Source organism: Phyllostomus discolor, chromosome 10, assembly GCF_004126475.2.
Source record: "Phyllostomus discolor isolate MPI-MPIP mPhyDis1 chromosome 10, mPhyDis1.pri.v3, whole genome shotgun sequence".
Lineage (NCBI taxonomy): Eukaryota > Metazoa > Chordata > Mammalia > Chiroptera > Phyllostomidae > Phyllostomus > Phyllostomus discolor.
Window position 1 is genome coordinate 89,847,519 of NC_040912.2, and position 16,268 is coordinate 89,863,786.

The 16,268-nt window shown below is 51.7% G+C and overlaps 1 protein-coding gene across 1 annotated transcript in view; it reads left to right on the forward strand.

Moving 5' to 3' along the window:
• The window catches only part of CNTNAP2 (contactin associated protein 2), a 1,722,722-nt gene extending 1,707,012 nt beyond the window's left edge, over positions 1–15,710 (forward strand). Inside the window, exons 23-24 of the mRNA XM_028525626.2 lie at positions 7,672–7,752; positions 11,310–15,710. Coding sequence (XP_028381427.1) covers positions 7,672–7,752; positions 11,310–11,509 — 281 coding nt within the window. The 3' untranslated portion in view covers positions 11,510–15,710. The remainder of the gene's footprint in view (positions 1–7,671; positions 7,753–11,309) is intronic.
• Positions 15,711–16,268: the final 558 nt, after the last annotated feature.

A 16,268-nucleotide genomic window follows, 5' to 3' on the forward strand; every position in this document is an offset into this window, starting at 1 on the left:
TGCTGGGCCAGCAGAGCCCCCGTGTCACAGGCTTCGTCCACGTCTCCCACTGTGACCCAGCTCTTGGTCAAGTGACGGACAGTAGCTCTGGCGGTCCCGGAGGTTGGACACTTCCTGGGTAGCCAGCCAGGCGTCGCACCCCGAGCTGCCACATCTGTCCTGTTGCACCCCCACCCGCGCAAGAACCAGTGGCCAGGAGACAAGAATATGTTTTGGTTTCGACCCAGGAAGGGCCTCCAGGCAGCTGCCCGAGACAGCTGCTTGGCACCCCCCTGGGCTGCTGCTTGGGCCGCCCTTAACACGCAGGAGCAATCACCTCCCCCCTGCACTGGAAACACTGGAGAACCGCACTCAGAAATGGAAGCCGTGTTTCTGCTGTGGCTCTCACCGCCCGAAAAAGAAACGGGGCTAAAGGGAGAGGAACTGGGGGGTGGTCGGTCAGGTAAATCGCTCAAAGCACACCCGTGACCCTGGAAGAGAAAAAAAGACAAGATTCTCAGAAGGAGTTACTTCCTTCCCCTCTTGGGCAACAAATTGGATTATAACACACTCGCCCAAGACCAGCTGGAGCCCTGGACCCCCGAGGGTCTCGGTTACAGCTCCGCGGCTCCGAGTGACCTGTGGTCAAACACCCCACTGCCGGGGAGAGACGCCGCCCGGGAGAGACGCGGGTGCCCAGGCCCCGCCCCAGACCAGCCAGTCAGAAGCTGCGGTTCAACACCACCCCAGGTGGTCTGTACGCACCTGGACATTTGAAAGCTGCCAACCCAAACACTCAGGATCAGTTTATTTGTTTCCTCCTAAAGGCAGGTGAGAACCAGGTGCGAAGAGGAGGAGGAAAGAGCCTGAAGAGCCGCCAGCCACCGGGCACAGGGGCGTCTCCCCCCCACCGCCAGCACCCTCCCTGAGCAGGAGGGGACGGCCCCTGCAGGGGGTCCTTCTGAGGACCATCTGGAAACCACATTGTCCAGCAGAAAAGGGTCCGAATGGTATTTCCCAAATGTATCCTGTCCCTCGGATTTGGGGCCCGTGCATTCCTGCGCTCCCGTTAACGCCAGCACGAATCTGTAACGCCAACACGAGTCTGTAATGCCAGCATGACTCTGTAACGCCAGGATGAATCTGTAATGCCCTGTGGTAGAGGTGAAAAGAGGACCGTGGTGGCTCCACGAGGGAAGGACACGCCACACGCAGGCCTCCCCAGCCCCTCGTTCAGGGGCCGCCTGCTCTGGACTTCCGAGGCGAGGCGAGGCTCGTCGTGGGGCCTGCAGTCAGGTGCGTGGGAAGGGCCCCGATGAGCCCCGGGACACGGCAGTGGGGGCCTCAGCACCTGCCAGCTGCGTGTCTGGGGCCTAAATGCTGCCCCGAGTCCCAGCCCCTGAGACACAGAGACAGCCGGGGGGTGACAAGCCAGCTGTGACAGTCTGTGGTCCTCAAGTGCCTGTGTCAGTATCCAACAAGAGCTTTGGCAATGGACTCCCGAACGGTCATCACTAACAGAAGAAGAAGCGATTGGCCACCGAGGAACAGGAAGACCGCCCTGTCCAACGAGAACACAGAGCCGGAGGGCTCGCCTCCTGTGTTCACGTCACAGAGTGCAAGGTCTGAGCTTCTATCAGTACATGGGCTGTTTTCTATTGAAGTGCCTGTTTACATGTACTCAGACAAGAGAATGTAACGTCAGCCTAGCCTGAGCAGCGTCGGTACACCTTTTCCCAGAAGGCCATTGAGACGACTCAGAAATTGGCTTAAAAAAACACACACACACTGGCAGGAGGGAGTCTAATAAAGCAGGTCACTCAGTCAGCGTTTTTGTGGAAAAGTTGGCACTGTGTAAACCACCCAGACACACAGCAGACGGCAAGCCCCTTTGTTCCGGTTCTCTTCGCCTCGTGACCTCTTTGGACCACCAGGATCCTCGGACACTCACGCAGGCTAACAATGGAAGGTTCTTGTTCAACTTGTCGGAAGCCAACACCTCACCATCTCTCCCCGCTTTCAAACCGGAATTCTGGCCGGCTAGTTCTCTGCGGAAACTGAGGCAAAAGGGTGCGCACATACAGATGCGAGATCGAGGCTCACGTGGGCACAGGCCAGCGTTTGTGGTTCCCTGGGCAGAACCCCGCCGCCCCCCACACACCCCTGCCTCCCAAGCACACTGGCCTGCAGCAGCCTCTCTCGACACAAAACAGGAGCCCCTTACATCTTCAGCATCTCAGTCGACAGCTCTTTGTTTTCACTCTCTTTTCAGGCAATAGCTGAATGCTTAAAGCAAATCAGTTCAGAAAAAGAATTCCCTCCCATGCCGCTCCAGTGTGGAGCGCGAGGACGCGGGGGGGGGGGGGGGGGGGGGGGGGCGGGGGGGCGGCGGAACAGAGAAGCAGGGAGGAGCCGAGGCGCAGACCCGCCGTCCAGCCCGACCCCGCCGCCGCGGAGCCGGGCGGCAGCGGTGGAAATCGAATCACAGCTAACGGCGGTTTTGTTGGCTCGTCTCAGATTGTCACTTCAGATGCCGAAGCTCAAGTGGTTTCCATGGAGATACTTTTCTCAAGGAGATGTCAGCTACTGTCTAATTTCTTTGTCCCCGGTGTATGACAACCTGAAGCTTTCAGTGCCTTTTGTTCGGGGTGGGGGGAGTGGTGTCAGACCACCTCAGTTCATTTTCACGTGTGCATCTAAACGTGTGTTTTATTTGCAATTGGTTCTAAAGTCTGCAGTTTTATGTGTTCTGAAATGTAACAAATAAGAACCACAACTACCTCATTGATATTCTGTAGTGAAAAAAAAAAAACAAGACTTTATTATTTCATCTTCTCCCTACCTGCTCAATGGCACAGGCAAGAAATTGGGGCTAAAGAATGCAAATCCCCTTTTAATATTCTGTTCTTAAAACTGCCTTAGTTCCACTTACTGTACTTAAGCACTTGCCTTGAGACATCTATTACTTTTTTCACAGTCTGTAGAGGCGATCGGAAGTCACCGTCCGACAGGAATGTTTCAAAGCCCAGCGGGGGCGCTGCGGGTCTCTCAAGTGTTTCTGGGACAGTGACCAGCCACTCTCCCTGGGCCGGCTGGGCGCCCTGAGGGGTCAGCGTCTGGAACCAGGAGTGCTGGGTTTCTGTTCTTCTGCGACGCCGGTTCAGAGTCTCAGTTTACTGCACTGGTTCCGCTGACACTGCTCTCAGTGTGGGATTAGCCTTGGCTGCAGTAAGTATCTCTTCCTGCTCAGCTTTTGCAGCCAGAGCCTTCAGTATCACTGGCCCCCTCAGAGAGCCCCCAAGCACAGAGAAACAGCGGGGCTGAGTCCGTGGGTGCACTCAGCGATGCCGACCATCAGAGACGGGTCAGCTGGGTGTTTGCAAGCGGTTCCTGGAGCCAGTTTCTCGGTTCAAGCCCTGACTGCCCCGTTACCTGTCATGGGGCCTCGGCCACGTTTTTAGCTTCCTGAGTGGGATGCATACGACACCCCCCACGGGGGGATGGAGTGAGTTAATGCATTAAAGGACCTAAAGCAGGGCCTGCCTTGCAGGGAGTGCTGTTATTATTACTTCCTAAACAGCTTGTTCCCAAAACTGAATTCCGTGTCCGCTGACTCTCTGTACCCCATGAGAGAAGGGAAACGTGTTCAGGTTGATTCCACCATGACAGCCACCTGCTCTGCTGGGGGCTCTGGGCAGTTCTGTGTGTGACTGAAGGTGTAGTCCGTGCGACTGGAGACGAGTTCCACGTAATTCCAGAACTCAGAGCTTTACTGGTTGTCACGTACAAACACGCCCCCAGCCCCGTGGCAGCCCCGGTGGTGTACGGCGCCCCACATCCGGGCAGTGGGGTTCAGGGTGGGTCACGGGCACCCCAGCCCCGGCTGTCGCGGCTGCCGGAGAAGGACACCACACTCGCCCCCGCCCAGACGGACGCTCATGTGCTTTCCCGGTGAATCCTTCCAGGAAGGAAGCAAAGGGAGGGGCAGCCGCCTTAGAGATGGAGTAAAGCAGCCATGTTTTCGACTCTTGGGTGGGGGAGGAACGTGCCTTCTTACTCGCCCCGTTCTGGTGTCTGACCATTTCATGGCATCCGTACAGTTACGGGGAACAGCTTCCCCTAGGCCTGCTCTTACAGATGTGTGGGCTGTCACTTCCTTTCTTCCCCAAAACCTGAAGACGGAGGGAGGGGAGAAGAACCATGCACCACTGCTGAGCTCTCAGACTGCCCACACACGGAGGGCAGAGGGAGGCCACTCTGTGCGTTAACCAGCAACCCTGGTCTGTGTCTGCATACCCTCCGGTCTGTGACGCGTTCGCCTTCTCTGGGTGAGGAGGGCCGTGGTGCAGTCATGGGCCCTGAAGCCTCAGCCAGGCTGTCTCATGAGCAAGTTCATGGGCGAAGGCTCTCTGATCATCCGTCCCTGCAGGCACACGTTCTGTCTGTCCTGAGCTGGGAGGGCAGGGCTGGTACAGAGGAAGCATGGACTATGGGCCAATAGCAATGACCGAGCAAACAGCCAGGGAGATGAGCAGACACGCACACGCTTCTAGGAGACGCCGGATCAGAGCCCTCTGGTGCAAGCTGGTCTTGAGACTGTTGCTGTCTAAAGTCTCGTTTGCACTACTCACTTCATGAGAACAGGGATCCCAGAACAGGGATCCCGGGGTACTGCAGCGCCACCCCAACTGCCCTGTTCTCCTAGCAGACTTGGGGGTGGGCCGGGCCAGGGAAGCTGGCCGCAGAACGGAGCGTGTGCCATGGACACGCTCTGTGGCCTGGGCGCAGGCGTGTTTCTAGGTATCCGTGTCTCTCTGTGTGCGCATTTCCAAGAGGCTCGTGGTATTCAAGAGAAAGGAGAGTTAACAATGAAATCATCTGGAAAGTCTGTATTACAGTGGCCATCACTCTGCCTGCCAGAATGAAGGTGGATTTGCCTCAAGGAAGTGAGCACTCACATGCATTCAGACAGCCAGGCCTAAGTGTAAACAAGGCCGTGACCATAGGGATGCTCGTGCGAAAACCAGAAACCTGCTCTTGCAGTTTCTGGAGGCCTTCTGCTGTACCCAAGGGCCTCCCACTGATGGTCCTCAGAGAGGAACCGAGGGCTGGTGGACACAGGAGTCATTAGCAGCCGTTCTGTATCAGAGATGCTCATCTCCTTTGTTGGGAAGAATGAGGATGCCACCTTGCTTTTCAAGGGTCGGGTCAGGGTGAGTGCAGGCAGCTGACTTCCAAAATGACGCCAGCATGCGAGACCATGGTTGGAAGGGGTCTCCATGCAAAGCTGTACACGCCTCTCACGGGACGGGGTTCCGCGGCACCAGTCACCAGACATCCGGTACGCCCTGCTCTTCGTCCACACTGTCTGTCACTGGGGCTGTGGACAAGCTGAGGCTCGGCCCCTGCCTTTAAGAGGGTGGCCGCTGCGTGGGGAGTGACAAGAATTAGGGTGACAGCCACTGAAGAGAGGGCCAGACACGCGCTGGGAGGCGGCCGAGGACGGCTTCAGGGGGAGGGGAGGTGTGATGGACAGAGGGGGGGGGCACACCAGACGGAGAGAGCTACGCGCGTGAGCAGAGGCACGTCGCCCGGAGCCCAGGGAGAGCGTGCGGCTAGAACGCTTCGCGGGGAAGGGGCTCCCTGGGGGAAGAGGTGGGGGGTCTTCCACCCAAGGGAGGCCTCACTCCATTGGCCAGAGAGTCCTGACTTCATACCAGAGCCAGCCCTGGGACGTGTTTAATGTTCTCCGCCAGCCCTTGTCACTCTCCTTGGGTCATCTCAGGCCACACCCACGCCTTCCGTGGCTGTTAGGTCGGTGACTTCAAGGGAGCCAGGGGGAGGCCTCTCAGTAGCTCTCCGAATCTGCATTTCCTGCGGTTTTGTGGATGCAGAGCCGTAAAGCAGGCTCTGGAGAAGAGACACTGTGCTGGGTTCTACCGCTCACGTGACCTGCAGCCGCAGAAAGGCAGACCGTTCCCTAGATGTGTGGTTAGCACACATCGTCACAGAGTGACCGCTGTGAATTTCCGTCCCTGTCCTTAATGCGTTTGGGAGGTCCGTATTATTTACAGGACAGGGGATTTCTGTTTTTTTCAAAAGCAACCGAGAACTGTGACCCTACTCACAAAACACCCAAATGTCTAGTAAGTGGGCCTCTCTACCCGGGTGTCCTGTGGGCACCTCAAACTCAGTGTGTCTAAATCAAAGCAAACATTTCCCCCCTAAAAGGGGCTGTTCCTCTCATGGGCCCCACCCACCCTGGCTGACGGAGGCTGGTCCCTCCACAGCCCACCCGGTGCCCCACCTATGTCACTAGACTGAGGACTGGACCAGCTAAAACCAGCGAACGACACCGGAAAGTCTCTTCCACATCCCCCAGTTAAAGACTGGGAGCAGTGTGGACAGTCGGGGATGCTGAGTTCCGCTCTCTGTCGTTGGTACCTTCCTTAGTGTCTGTGGCTCTGACCCCGTCAACAGGTTTGAGTGGTGCCAGCAGCCGAGCTAATCTGGGATATGGTGCATCTGGAAAGGAATATTCTCCTGGGCCTAAGTCAGAATTTCAAGCCCAAGAGAGAAAGGATCAAATGGCATATGCTGGTGGGATCCAGGGTCTCCCTTGGGGTGCAGTTTTTTTAGGGCACAGGAGGAGAAAGGACTCGGCCTAGTCCGTTCTGGGTAGTTTAGGTCATTATTTTGGGGTCTTTGGGGGTCTGTAGCTCCAGAAATATACCAGCCTTAGAAAACCCAAGTCCTTAGCAAGATACTCCCTAAATCCCCACACAAACCTATTTCACCAGTGTGTACGCTTATAACTATGTCAAATAACTACTTTACAGATTGTGATATTAATGGGTGCCATTCAGTAGCACTCAGTGGTTCTTGTTAGACTCAGGTAATCCACCACAGGAGACGCTGCCGCTGTTGGAAGAGTTACAGGAAAGCATAACTTCCCAAGCGGAAGCCCAGCAAATACGAAATCATCGTTGAAGTTGAACTAGCTTGTGGAGATAAATAGTAGATATTCTCCTGACCCATAGGTCAGGCTTCAGGATCTGTTTGCCTTTCACCAGCTTTAAATTTACTTTATCTGAGACAAATGTCTAAGCTCCATGCAACTGATTCCTATTTTTTATAACAGGGGAAGGAAGAGCGTATTTATTACGCCATTAACAGTCTTCTCACCGTCATGCACTATTACCCCCTTATAAAGCATTCCTGAAGCGTACAGTGTTTTATCAGAGCCATGTAAGACATTAATACCGAGAGATGATGACTTTTTAAATGAATGGTGTCCATTCTAAACGGCTCGCCTCTAGGTATAGCCAAGGCCACCGGTTGTGAGTGGGGCGAAAGGGGACAGGAGGCCGGTGCAGCCGAACCGAAGAGAATGCACGGCGATGCGAAGGCTCGTCTGTGAGTGGGACTGAGCAGGCAGCCGGGCAGTGTGAGGCTCTCTGCGGTCCCCTCGAGGGCGGTGCAGTGCGTAGGGCTCGTGCGGGGGAAGCCAGCAGGTGCGCAGGCGGGATGCTGGGTCCTTGGGAAGCAGTGACCAGAGGGTCTGTCTGAAACGGAGACCTCGTTTGGGAAAGCAGGGAGGGAAGACTCCTGCGGAGAGACAGGTGTCAGACCACTCGGGGTCAACAGGACACCTCGCCCTCCTTACCTGACTTTTCGTTTCTTCCCCTGCAGCCAGTGCTGACTTTCCGTACAACCCAGGTCAAGGCCAGGCCATACGAAATGGAGTCAACAGGAACTCGGCCATCATTGGAGGTAGGTGACGGAGAGAACAGGCTTTCAGGTGGCCCCTCCCTGTGGGAGGCGGTCGTTTTCAAGTGAATCATAGTCCAGGGGGAGAAAGCGAGTTGTCTAAGCTTTTGTGACTTGTTTGCTGTTTAAATACGGCTCCAGACTGCGAAGTGCAGACGTGGCCAAGTGGTGGCGGTCAACGTGGCCTGGCTGCTTTCTAGTGCAGACTCGTGAAAGAGTGGCAGTGGGAGCTGGCCAGCCTCTCACCTGTAAGGAGGTGGCTGAGGCCATAGCCAGGGCACTCCTGTCTTCCCACCTGTCTCTTGTGACCCCTTCTCTCTCGTCCCAGATGGTCCAGGATAGCTCACCGCGAAAATGGGAAGGGCTGTGCCGGTCCTGTTTAGGGTATCCAGTGTACCCCAGTCCTTTCTGAGCACGGCTGCTGCAGAGTACCTGGACCCCCTGGCACCGCCCCTCACATCCGGATCAGCACTGAGAACCCCGCTGCCCTCACCTCCCTCTCCCCTGGCCTCTGCCTTAGTTCACAGACCTGTTTCTGCCTCTCTGAGTGTAGCATGCCTCGATACGTCTTATGTATAAATAAGACAGCATTTATATTTATATATATATATATATAGTGGTGCTTGGTCACAATTCCAAAGCTTGGTATACTCCTTATCTCATTGTCCTTTTCTTTATTAAGATCAACTCACTGTATTTTGCGGACTATAAGATGCACCTCCCACACCAAATTTGGGAGGAATAATGGTTGCTAATGCTGCTGTTGAGTTCTGTTTACATTTACGTTGGTGAAATATTATGTTATTCATGATATTAAATATTTCACTACATTTTTTGCTCTAAATTTTTTTTCCTATTTTCCTCCTGTAAAACCTAGGCGCATCTTATGGTCCAAAAAACAGTTGTTGAAGTAGGACAGGTCAGTGATTCTGACACTCGCACGCCCCTGACCACCGCAACGGAGGTGCAGGGCGTCTTCTTCCACGAAAAGCCCTCCCTCGCCCTTCTGTGGCCCATCCTTCCCCGTGCCCCCCCGCCCCCCGCAAGGCGGCCCCTGGGTTGCTCCTGCTCGCACAGATTACTTCTGCCTCTGTCGGAGAGTCATGTGTGAGCATTGTTGCATATCGGTAATTCATTACTTTAGTTCCGAGTTGTATCCACTTCACGAATGTACCACAGTTTGTTTCATCTACTCCCCCCATCAGTAGATGTTTAGTTTGTTTCCAGATTTGGGCTATTTTGAGTAAAGCTGCTATGAATATTCTTTTATAGATCTTGTAAGAACATAAGTTTTCATTTTTCTTTGGTACGTTCTAGGAGTGCAATTGCTGTGTGTTATAGACAGTGGACATTTAACTTTATAAGAAAATGCATTTAGTTTTCCAAGATGATCGGACCATTTTACATTCCCATAATCAGTATCCAAAAGGTTAAGTTTCTCCACAATCTCTTCAGCACTTGGTATTGTCAGTTTTCTTAATTTTAGCTAGGATGTCCTGGTATCTCATTGTGGTTTCAATGTGCAACTATCTGATGACTAGTAATGATGAACATCTTTTTGTATACATACTGTCATTATAAATCTTTTGTGAAGTGTGTCTAAATTGTTCTCCATTAAAAGATTGTTGGATTGTTTGACTTCCTGCTATTGATTTGCAAGAGTTCTTTTTATATTCAGGATACAAGTTATTTGTCAGGCATATATATTGTGAATATTTTCTCCTAGTCCGTGACTTGCCTTTTCATTTTCTCAGTGGTATTTTTTGAAAAGCAGGAGATGTTAACTTTGATATATCAAAGTCCAATTTTTCTACTATTTTTATAGTTTGTTGTTTTTTAGAAAATTCTAAGAAATCTGCCTACCCAAAGGTTGTGAAGATTTTCTTCTATTTTACTATGTTTTATAGCTTTAGTTTTATTATTGAGTCCACAGTCACTTTGAGTTGATGTTTGTACATAGTGTGAGATAAAGGTCAAAGTCATCATTTTCCAAATAAATACCTAGTTAGTCCAAGACCATTTGTTGAAAAAAACAAGATAATTTCCTTGGAACTTTTGGCAAAAAATCAGTAACCAGATGGTGTGTGTCTATTTTGTGAACTCTCTATTCTGTTTGTTTGGTTTTTTTAATCTATATAACTTTCTCTAATCAGTACCATGCTTACTTAATTTCTGTATCTTTATAGTAAGTCTTGAAACAAGCCATATAAGTTCTCCAATTATTTCTTTTTTCCAAAATTATTTTGGCTATTCTAAGTCCTTTGCCATATAAAATTTATAAACAGCTTAGAAAATTTATAATCAACCTATAAATTTCTACCACAAAAATATTTGCTGTGGTTTTCATCGTGATTGCATTAGAGCTACAAAGGAACATCTTGGCAATATTGACCTTGAACATGGTACAGCCATCCATTTATTTAGGTCCTCGGTTTCTCCCAGCAAGGTCCTGTGGTTTTCAGTACACAATCTGGAGTGACTTTATTCAATTTGGTCTATTATAAATAGTATTTTTTTTTACTTTTATTTTCCTAGTCTTTCTTGTTCCTATGTAAAAATACGGTTGACTATTATGTATTGATTTTGTTTCCTGTGACTTTACTAAATTCACTATTAGTTCTGACAATGTTTTTTTTATTCCTGAGAGTTTTCTACATAGATAAGCATGTCATCTGAGAATAAAGAGAGTTTTTACTTCTTCCCAATCTGTACTCTTTTTCTTTCTTTTTCTTGTCGTATTGCACAGGCTAGGACTTCCAGCGCAATTGTGGATAAAAGTGTTGACAGCTGACATTCTTGCATTTTTCTGTATTTTAGGAAGAGTTAGCCTTTCACCATTCAGGAGGATAGTAGCTATAGGTTTCTCACAGATCCCTTTGTCAGCCTGAGATCATTCCCTCCTATGGATAGTTCTCTGAGAGGTTCGATGGTGAATGGGTGAAGTTCGTCATATGTTTCTTCTGCATCTTTGGAGATGATCATATGTTTTTATTTCTCCTTTATTTGTCTAGTGTGGTAAATTACATTGCTTTATTTTGTAATGTTAAACCCATCTTGCATTCCTAGAATTAACACCACTTTCTCGCAATATATTCCTTTTACGTATTGCTGGGTTTCATTTGCTAAAACTTCGTTAAAGAGGAACAATGCTCGACAGTTTTCTATTTTCATAATGTGTCTGGTTTTGGTGTCGGGACAACACTGGCCTCATAAAATGACTCGGGAAGGATTCCCTCCTCCTCTAGCTGAAGAAAGATGTGTTGGATTAGCATTAGTTGCTTAAGTCAAGTTCGTTAATAGTATTTTTTTTAGGCCGTCTGTATTCTTACCGATTTTCTGTTTAATTGTTCTACCAATTGCTGAGAGAAGAATGTGGAAACCTCCGAGTGTGACTGTGAATGGGTCCAATTCTCCTTCCAGTCCTGTCAGGTGTGGGAGTCGGTTTTGTGTGTTTGTGGGAGACGGCAGGTTCTGGGGGCACCGTGGTGAGGTGGGGGGGAGCAGGGGCGGGGGAGATGTGAGATTTGTTGAACCTGTCCCCTGTCCTGTCTCCCCGCCAGGCGTCATCGCTGTGGTGATCTTCACCATCCTCTGCACCTTGGTCTTCCTCATCCGGTACATGTTCCGCCACAAAGGGACCTACCACACCAACGAAGCCAAGGGGGCAGAGTCGGCGGAGAGCGCGGACGCCGCCATCATGAACAACGACCCCAACTTCACAGAGACCATTGACGAGAGCAAAAAGGAGTGGCTCATCTGAGCGGTGGCTCTCGGGCGGCGGGGGAGGGCGGGGGAGGGGAGGGGAGCCGAAGCACCCTGCTTCACACTCCTGGGCACACCCTTTCCAGCGTCGGCACAAGATGGGGGAGGCAAGCAGCAGAAAACTCTTGAGACTGATCGCCACACACAGACACACACACACACAAAAGTAATACTTTTTAATATTTCTTTATAGCTGAGTTTTCCCTTCTGTATCAAAAAAAAAAGAATACAAAAATGCTTTTAGAGTTTTAGCAACGGCTGACGTTTGTAGGTGATACCTGTTTTATTGTGTGTGTGTTTAGAGGTGTTCTGAGAACCCGCGGTAACAGGGCAAGTTTTCTACGTTTTTAGGAGCCCTCGGGAGGTGGGTGTTTTTTCCTGAGGAAAGCTGATGCACAGAGACACGGCCTCCGGCGCTCCCTTCCTTTTGCACAGAGTCGGCCGCTAGTGGGCTGCTGCGGTTACCAGCTCACGTCATCCACTGTTTTGTTTGGTGTCCTGTAAACTGGAGAGGGAAGGAAAGGGGCGAGGAGAACCTGCAGTTCACCAGTTTTCAAAGAGACCGCAGTCTCTGCCGGGTTCCCGAGAGCTCCTGCCTGCAGCAGGCGGAGGAGGAAGGTGTGTGCAGCTGTCGGGCCCGGCGCCAACGCCGACACCACGGAGAGGAGCCTGGAGTGCCAGAGCGAGCGCTTCCCTGCCGGGGGCGTCGGTTTCATCCTCCATCAAATTCTGCGGGATCGCATCGTTCCATGTTTGTGGTCTTAGACCCGTTCAGTATCTAGACCTGCCACTGGCGACCAACTGTTGTGAAAAGGATTTCTTCTCGGCTTTACCTGCAATGTACCGGGTCACCGTCCACGGGCGTGTGAGCAGCTCACGAGGGCGTTAGAGCCGGGTGTCGCGATCCGTTGGCTCTGTTTCTCTCGTGGTGGTGACAAGAGTGTCGACACTTCCTGGTGGATGCATGCAGTAGGTACTCCTCATTTTGCTTTAAGTCTCTAGTTTCTAAGTCCCTGCGACAACATCGCAGACAGTGACCGGACACAGCACGATAAGGCCAAGTCATGACTGCTATTATTATTATGTTCTCTGGAGTCATCGGGGGGAAAAAACACTGCCGTGTTCTGCGTCACCTGCTCCTGGATTGTTGCATCTGCAGTGGTCACACTGCTTTGGTGCTGCATCCTCTCTGGCAGACGCATCTGGAGCTCCAGTCCAGCAGTCACCCTGGTCACCGGCCATTGCTTCTCAGAGGACACACCTGCCTGGTCGGTCACCCCTCCATTCGATCAGGAATCTTGACCAACTTATTTCAACAAATAACTCGTTCATTTTATTTAAAAAATAACAGACAGTGTGTAAACCAATGGGACAAAGCTCCCATTGGCACATCCGAAAAATAATTTCATTTATTTAATAAAAGGTTGAATCAAAGTTATTTCTAGAATAACTACCATTTAGAGTCATCACAGTTCAGGCTCTTAGACTTAATAAATGCTTTTCAAAATTTCTTTAGGCTCCCAACATTTGAGCACCTTTTCCCTTCTCCTGCTAGGTGAGACGAGGTTAAAAAGGTATGAATGCTATTTTTCCGGTAGCCTTCCTCAGTCAGATGGAAATTCTAGTTTGCCTGGGTTGTACATACACACTTTTCAAGATGCTTGGTGTGCTGAGCTTATAGCAAGACCTCCATGTCGCGAGCAGGGAAAGTGTTACCCAGAGCTGCCAGGCATGTGGCAGAGGAACATGACGCAAGAATGTGGCACATTCTGAAGGAGGCTCTGGGCCCGTCCAAGTCAGGGCGACAGAAGCCACGGAGCCCGAACCCCCTTCCCGGTTGCTGACCTCAGGCCCTTACACGGACCCCCTTCTCTGAGAACAGTCCCAATCGCTCCTCCCCCACAGAACGCGTCACAAACGGGAAGCCGTTAACAGGAGGAAGCACCAGAGCACTGTAACCTTCCCAACGACGCTGAAAACCAAGGCTGTTGACGGAACCGAGATGACTGCCATTCGTGGTCCTTTGGTTATCACCAAACTGAAAAAGCGAATTTTGGACGTTATGTTACAGAAAGGTTTCCGACTGCGAAAAACCAGTTTTTAAAAAGGCATTACCTTTGCACTTAACAGATCACGATGGACATCGATGACTCCCTGCATCCCCTGGATGGCTCTGTCCTCTCTGCGTTGTCTCAGCACGTCCCCTTCCTCCCCCGATGGCTGGGGAATGAAAACCACCAAAACATCCTCTGATGCTAAAGTGCCCTCAGCCTTCCCTTTTCTCTCTCCTTCCCACTTCCCTGCTACAAGACGTTAAAAGTAACACCCGACACTCCTCTGACCCAATTTCCACACCCAGGGCACTGGAAAGCCTGCCGGGATCGCCGTCACTGGGGTACGCTTCGCATGCACAGAGGAGGGACAGCCTGTGCCCTCCAGGGGGTTACCCTGCGGCCAGCAGACAGGACACAGAAAGGTGGATGAAGCACTGAGTGTCAAACAAACGGTGCCGGAAATCTTGGCTTCTCTCTGGGACAGGCGGGCTTCAAGGCCATTCCTCAGGCCATTCCCCAGCCTGTCTGCGAAGGCTGCGTCCAGCATGTTCTAAGTGGTGAGTCACCTGCTGACGTCAGGAGAGGAAACTCAGCGTTTCTCCAGCTCCCTCCCTCCCTCGGAAGCGGAGGACGGTGCAGCCTGGACAGCCGGGCCCACGCTCAGGGCCCACAGCCTTGCTTTGACGGTCGCAGTCCCCGGAGTCTCGACACCCACCACCCCGTGTGTTACCAGTCAAGCACAAAAGGCCAGTGGTAGCGACATCTTTACATAATGAGAACAGACAAAAAAAATGAAAGTTTTCTGGGGCTGTTCATGCAGGAGACGTCTTCTGAGTACAAAGTAAGCACCTATGTTCTGAGAAGCCAGGAGTGAGGACTTTGAATGAATGTGAAATCGGTGCCATTGTCAGCTCTCAAGATAAGACATTCCCTGGAGCTCAAGGAAGCTCGCTCCGCTCTGCGGCTCAGCTCTTCTCTGGCCCTTCTTTGTAAGACCATGTTTCCCCTCGTGGCTGTCAACCAACCCCTCAGAAAGGCGACTCGGGCGATGTTGTTGCTAAGAGCTGGAAACAAGAGCGTGGAGTGCCTTCGTTGGGAAGTGTCCTGCTGCTCTGCACTTGACAGATGAGGAGCGGCCCTGACTAAGGGGAGCAGGGATTCAGGGGCGCGGGAGAAAGGCTTGCCGCACACCGAGGAGTCTTCATGTTACGGTGGAACCACCAGGCGCCAGTGGAGAGCGGGCACAGAGGCACCAGCTGCGCCCGGCGTGCACTTACGGGGAAGCTAACAGCCGCCAGACGTGAAAGCACAGTGTCAGGGTGGGGTCAGGGAGAAACTCAGACTCCCTTCTATAACGGGATCAGCGTTTTTCTAGTCTTCCACTTGTTCCTACAGTGTAAACGTTTGAATGGTTCCTTTTTGTCCCCACCTGCAAAGGATTAGCGCCTGATTTGAACCTCTCCAGTCCCTGTGTTCTCCTTTTCACCATCCTACCAAGCTGTTTTCAAAAACGGGCAGCAAGTTATCAAATTGAATTATTAATTTGAATTCCAGTGAGCCAGCCAGAACAGGTCGCAAACTGCCAGTCCCAGCAGGAAGTAGGTAAGAAATCGACAGGCACCATTTTTTTAATGACGTTTGGGGAGCGAGGACCCCGATAGGGTCCTAACCCCTTCTCTCTCTCCCTGCCTTGCTGTGTGACCTTCGCCAAGTCGAGGAACCCCTGTCCCCCTTTGCCCGTGTCTGAGTTACAGCTGTCTTACTTGCTTTATGCTACAGTCTTGAGGTGCGCTGCGTCTTGACTGCAGAACGCTGAGATGCAGACACAAAGGCCCGAGCCCGTGGAGCCTCACCGAAGACACACTTTCTGGCCTGCAGTTAGTTGTAAGCCACGTAGAAAGAAACCCTGTGGACGTGTCCAGGAAGGCGGAGACATGCGGGGCACTGCCGAACAACAGCTGAATTATTTACGAGGTCAGCTGCCGTCAGCACAGCAGGGCGGCCACACACACAGCCCAAGGCCAGAGAAGTCAGGCTGCACTCGTGCCTAAAGCCCTCGGGTCCCGCCCCCCCCCCCCCACGTTGAGCCTCGCAGCTTACCCCCGCCCTCCGGGTGATCGGACTGGCTGAGAAATTAGACAACACAAAAAACCAATGCGGCTTTTTGCATAGTCTGCTGGTAACGTTGGAAACCTCCGATGCCTTTCCCAGCAGTGTTTTCCGGAGACAAGCCGTATGCATGTAAAACAGGTCGTCGGTGCAATGGGAAGCCGTGTGGAAAAGCCGGTTCACTCCTGCTGAGCAAAGCCTGGCAGAAGGTGATGAGGACAGAGGGGCACCTCGGCACCAGCGTCTAACATGCGTCCCCAGGTCTGCTTTCCAGGGGAAAGCGTGCTTTCAGACCAGGCCTCTGTAGACCGTCTGCACCGTTTGTTTCCCAGCCTCGGCTTCTTTCCAGCGATTGCTGGACCACGGAGGCCACCAACACGCGGAAGCCCCTCTCAGGCAGGCCCAGAAGTAGTTCTGAGTGTCACTGACTCCGAGTTTCATTTCTTCGGGTTTTCATTCGTTCAGTGAGCGTGGTGACTACGGAGGTTTAGCGTCGTGAAAAGTCGGGCTAAATATTCCTTCTGTAAAGTCACTTAGGGTTCCGTCCCTGTGAAATACCACGGAATTTCACTCTCTAAAAGCAACAGCATGTAA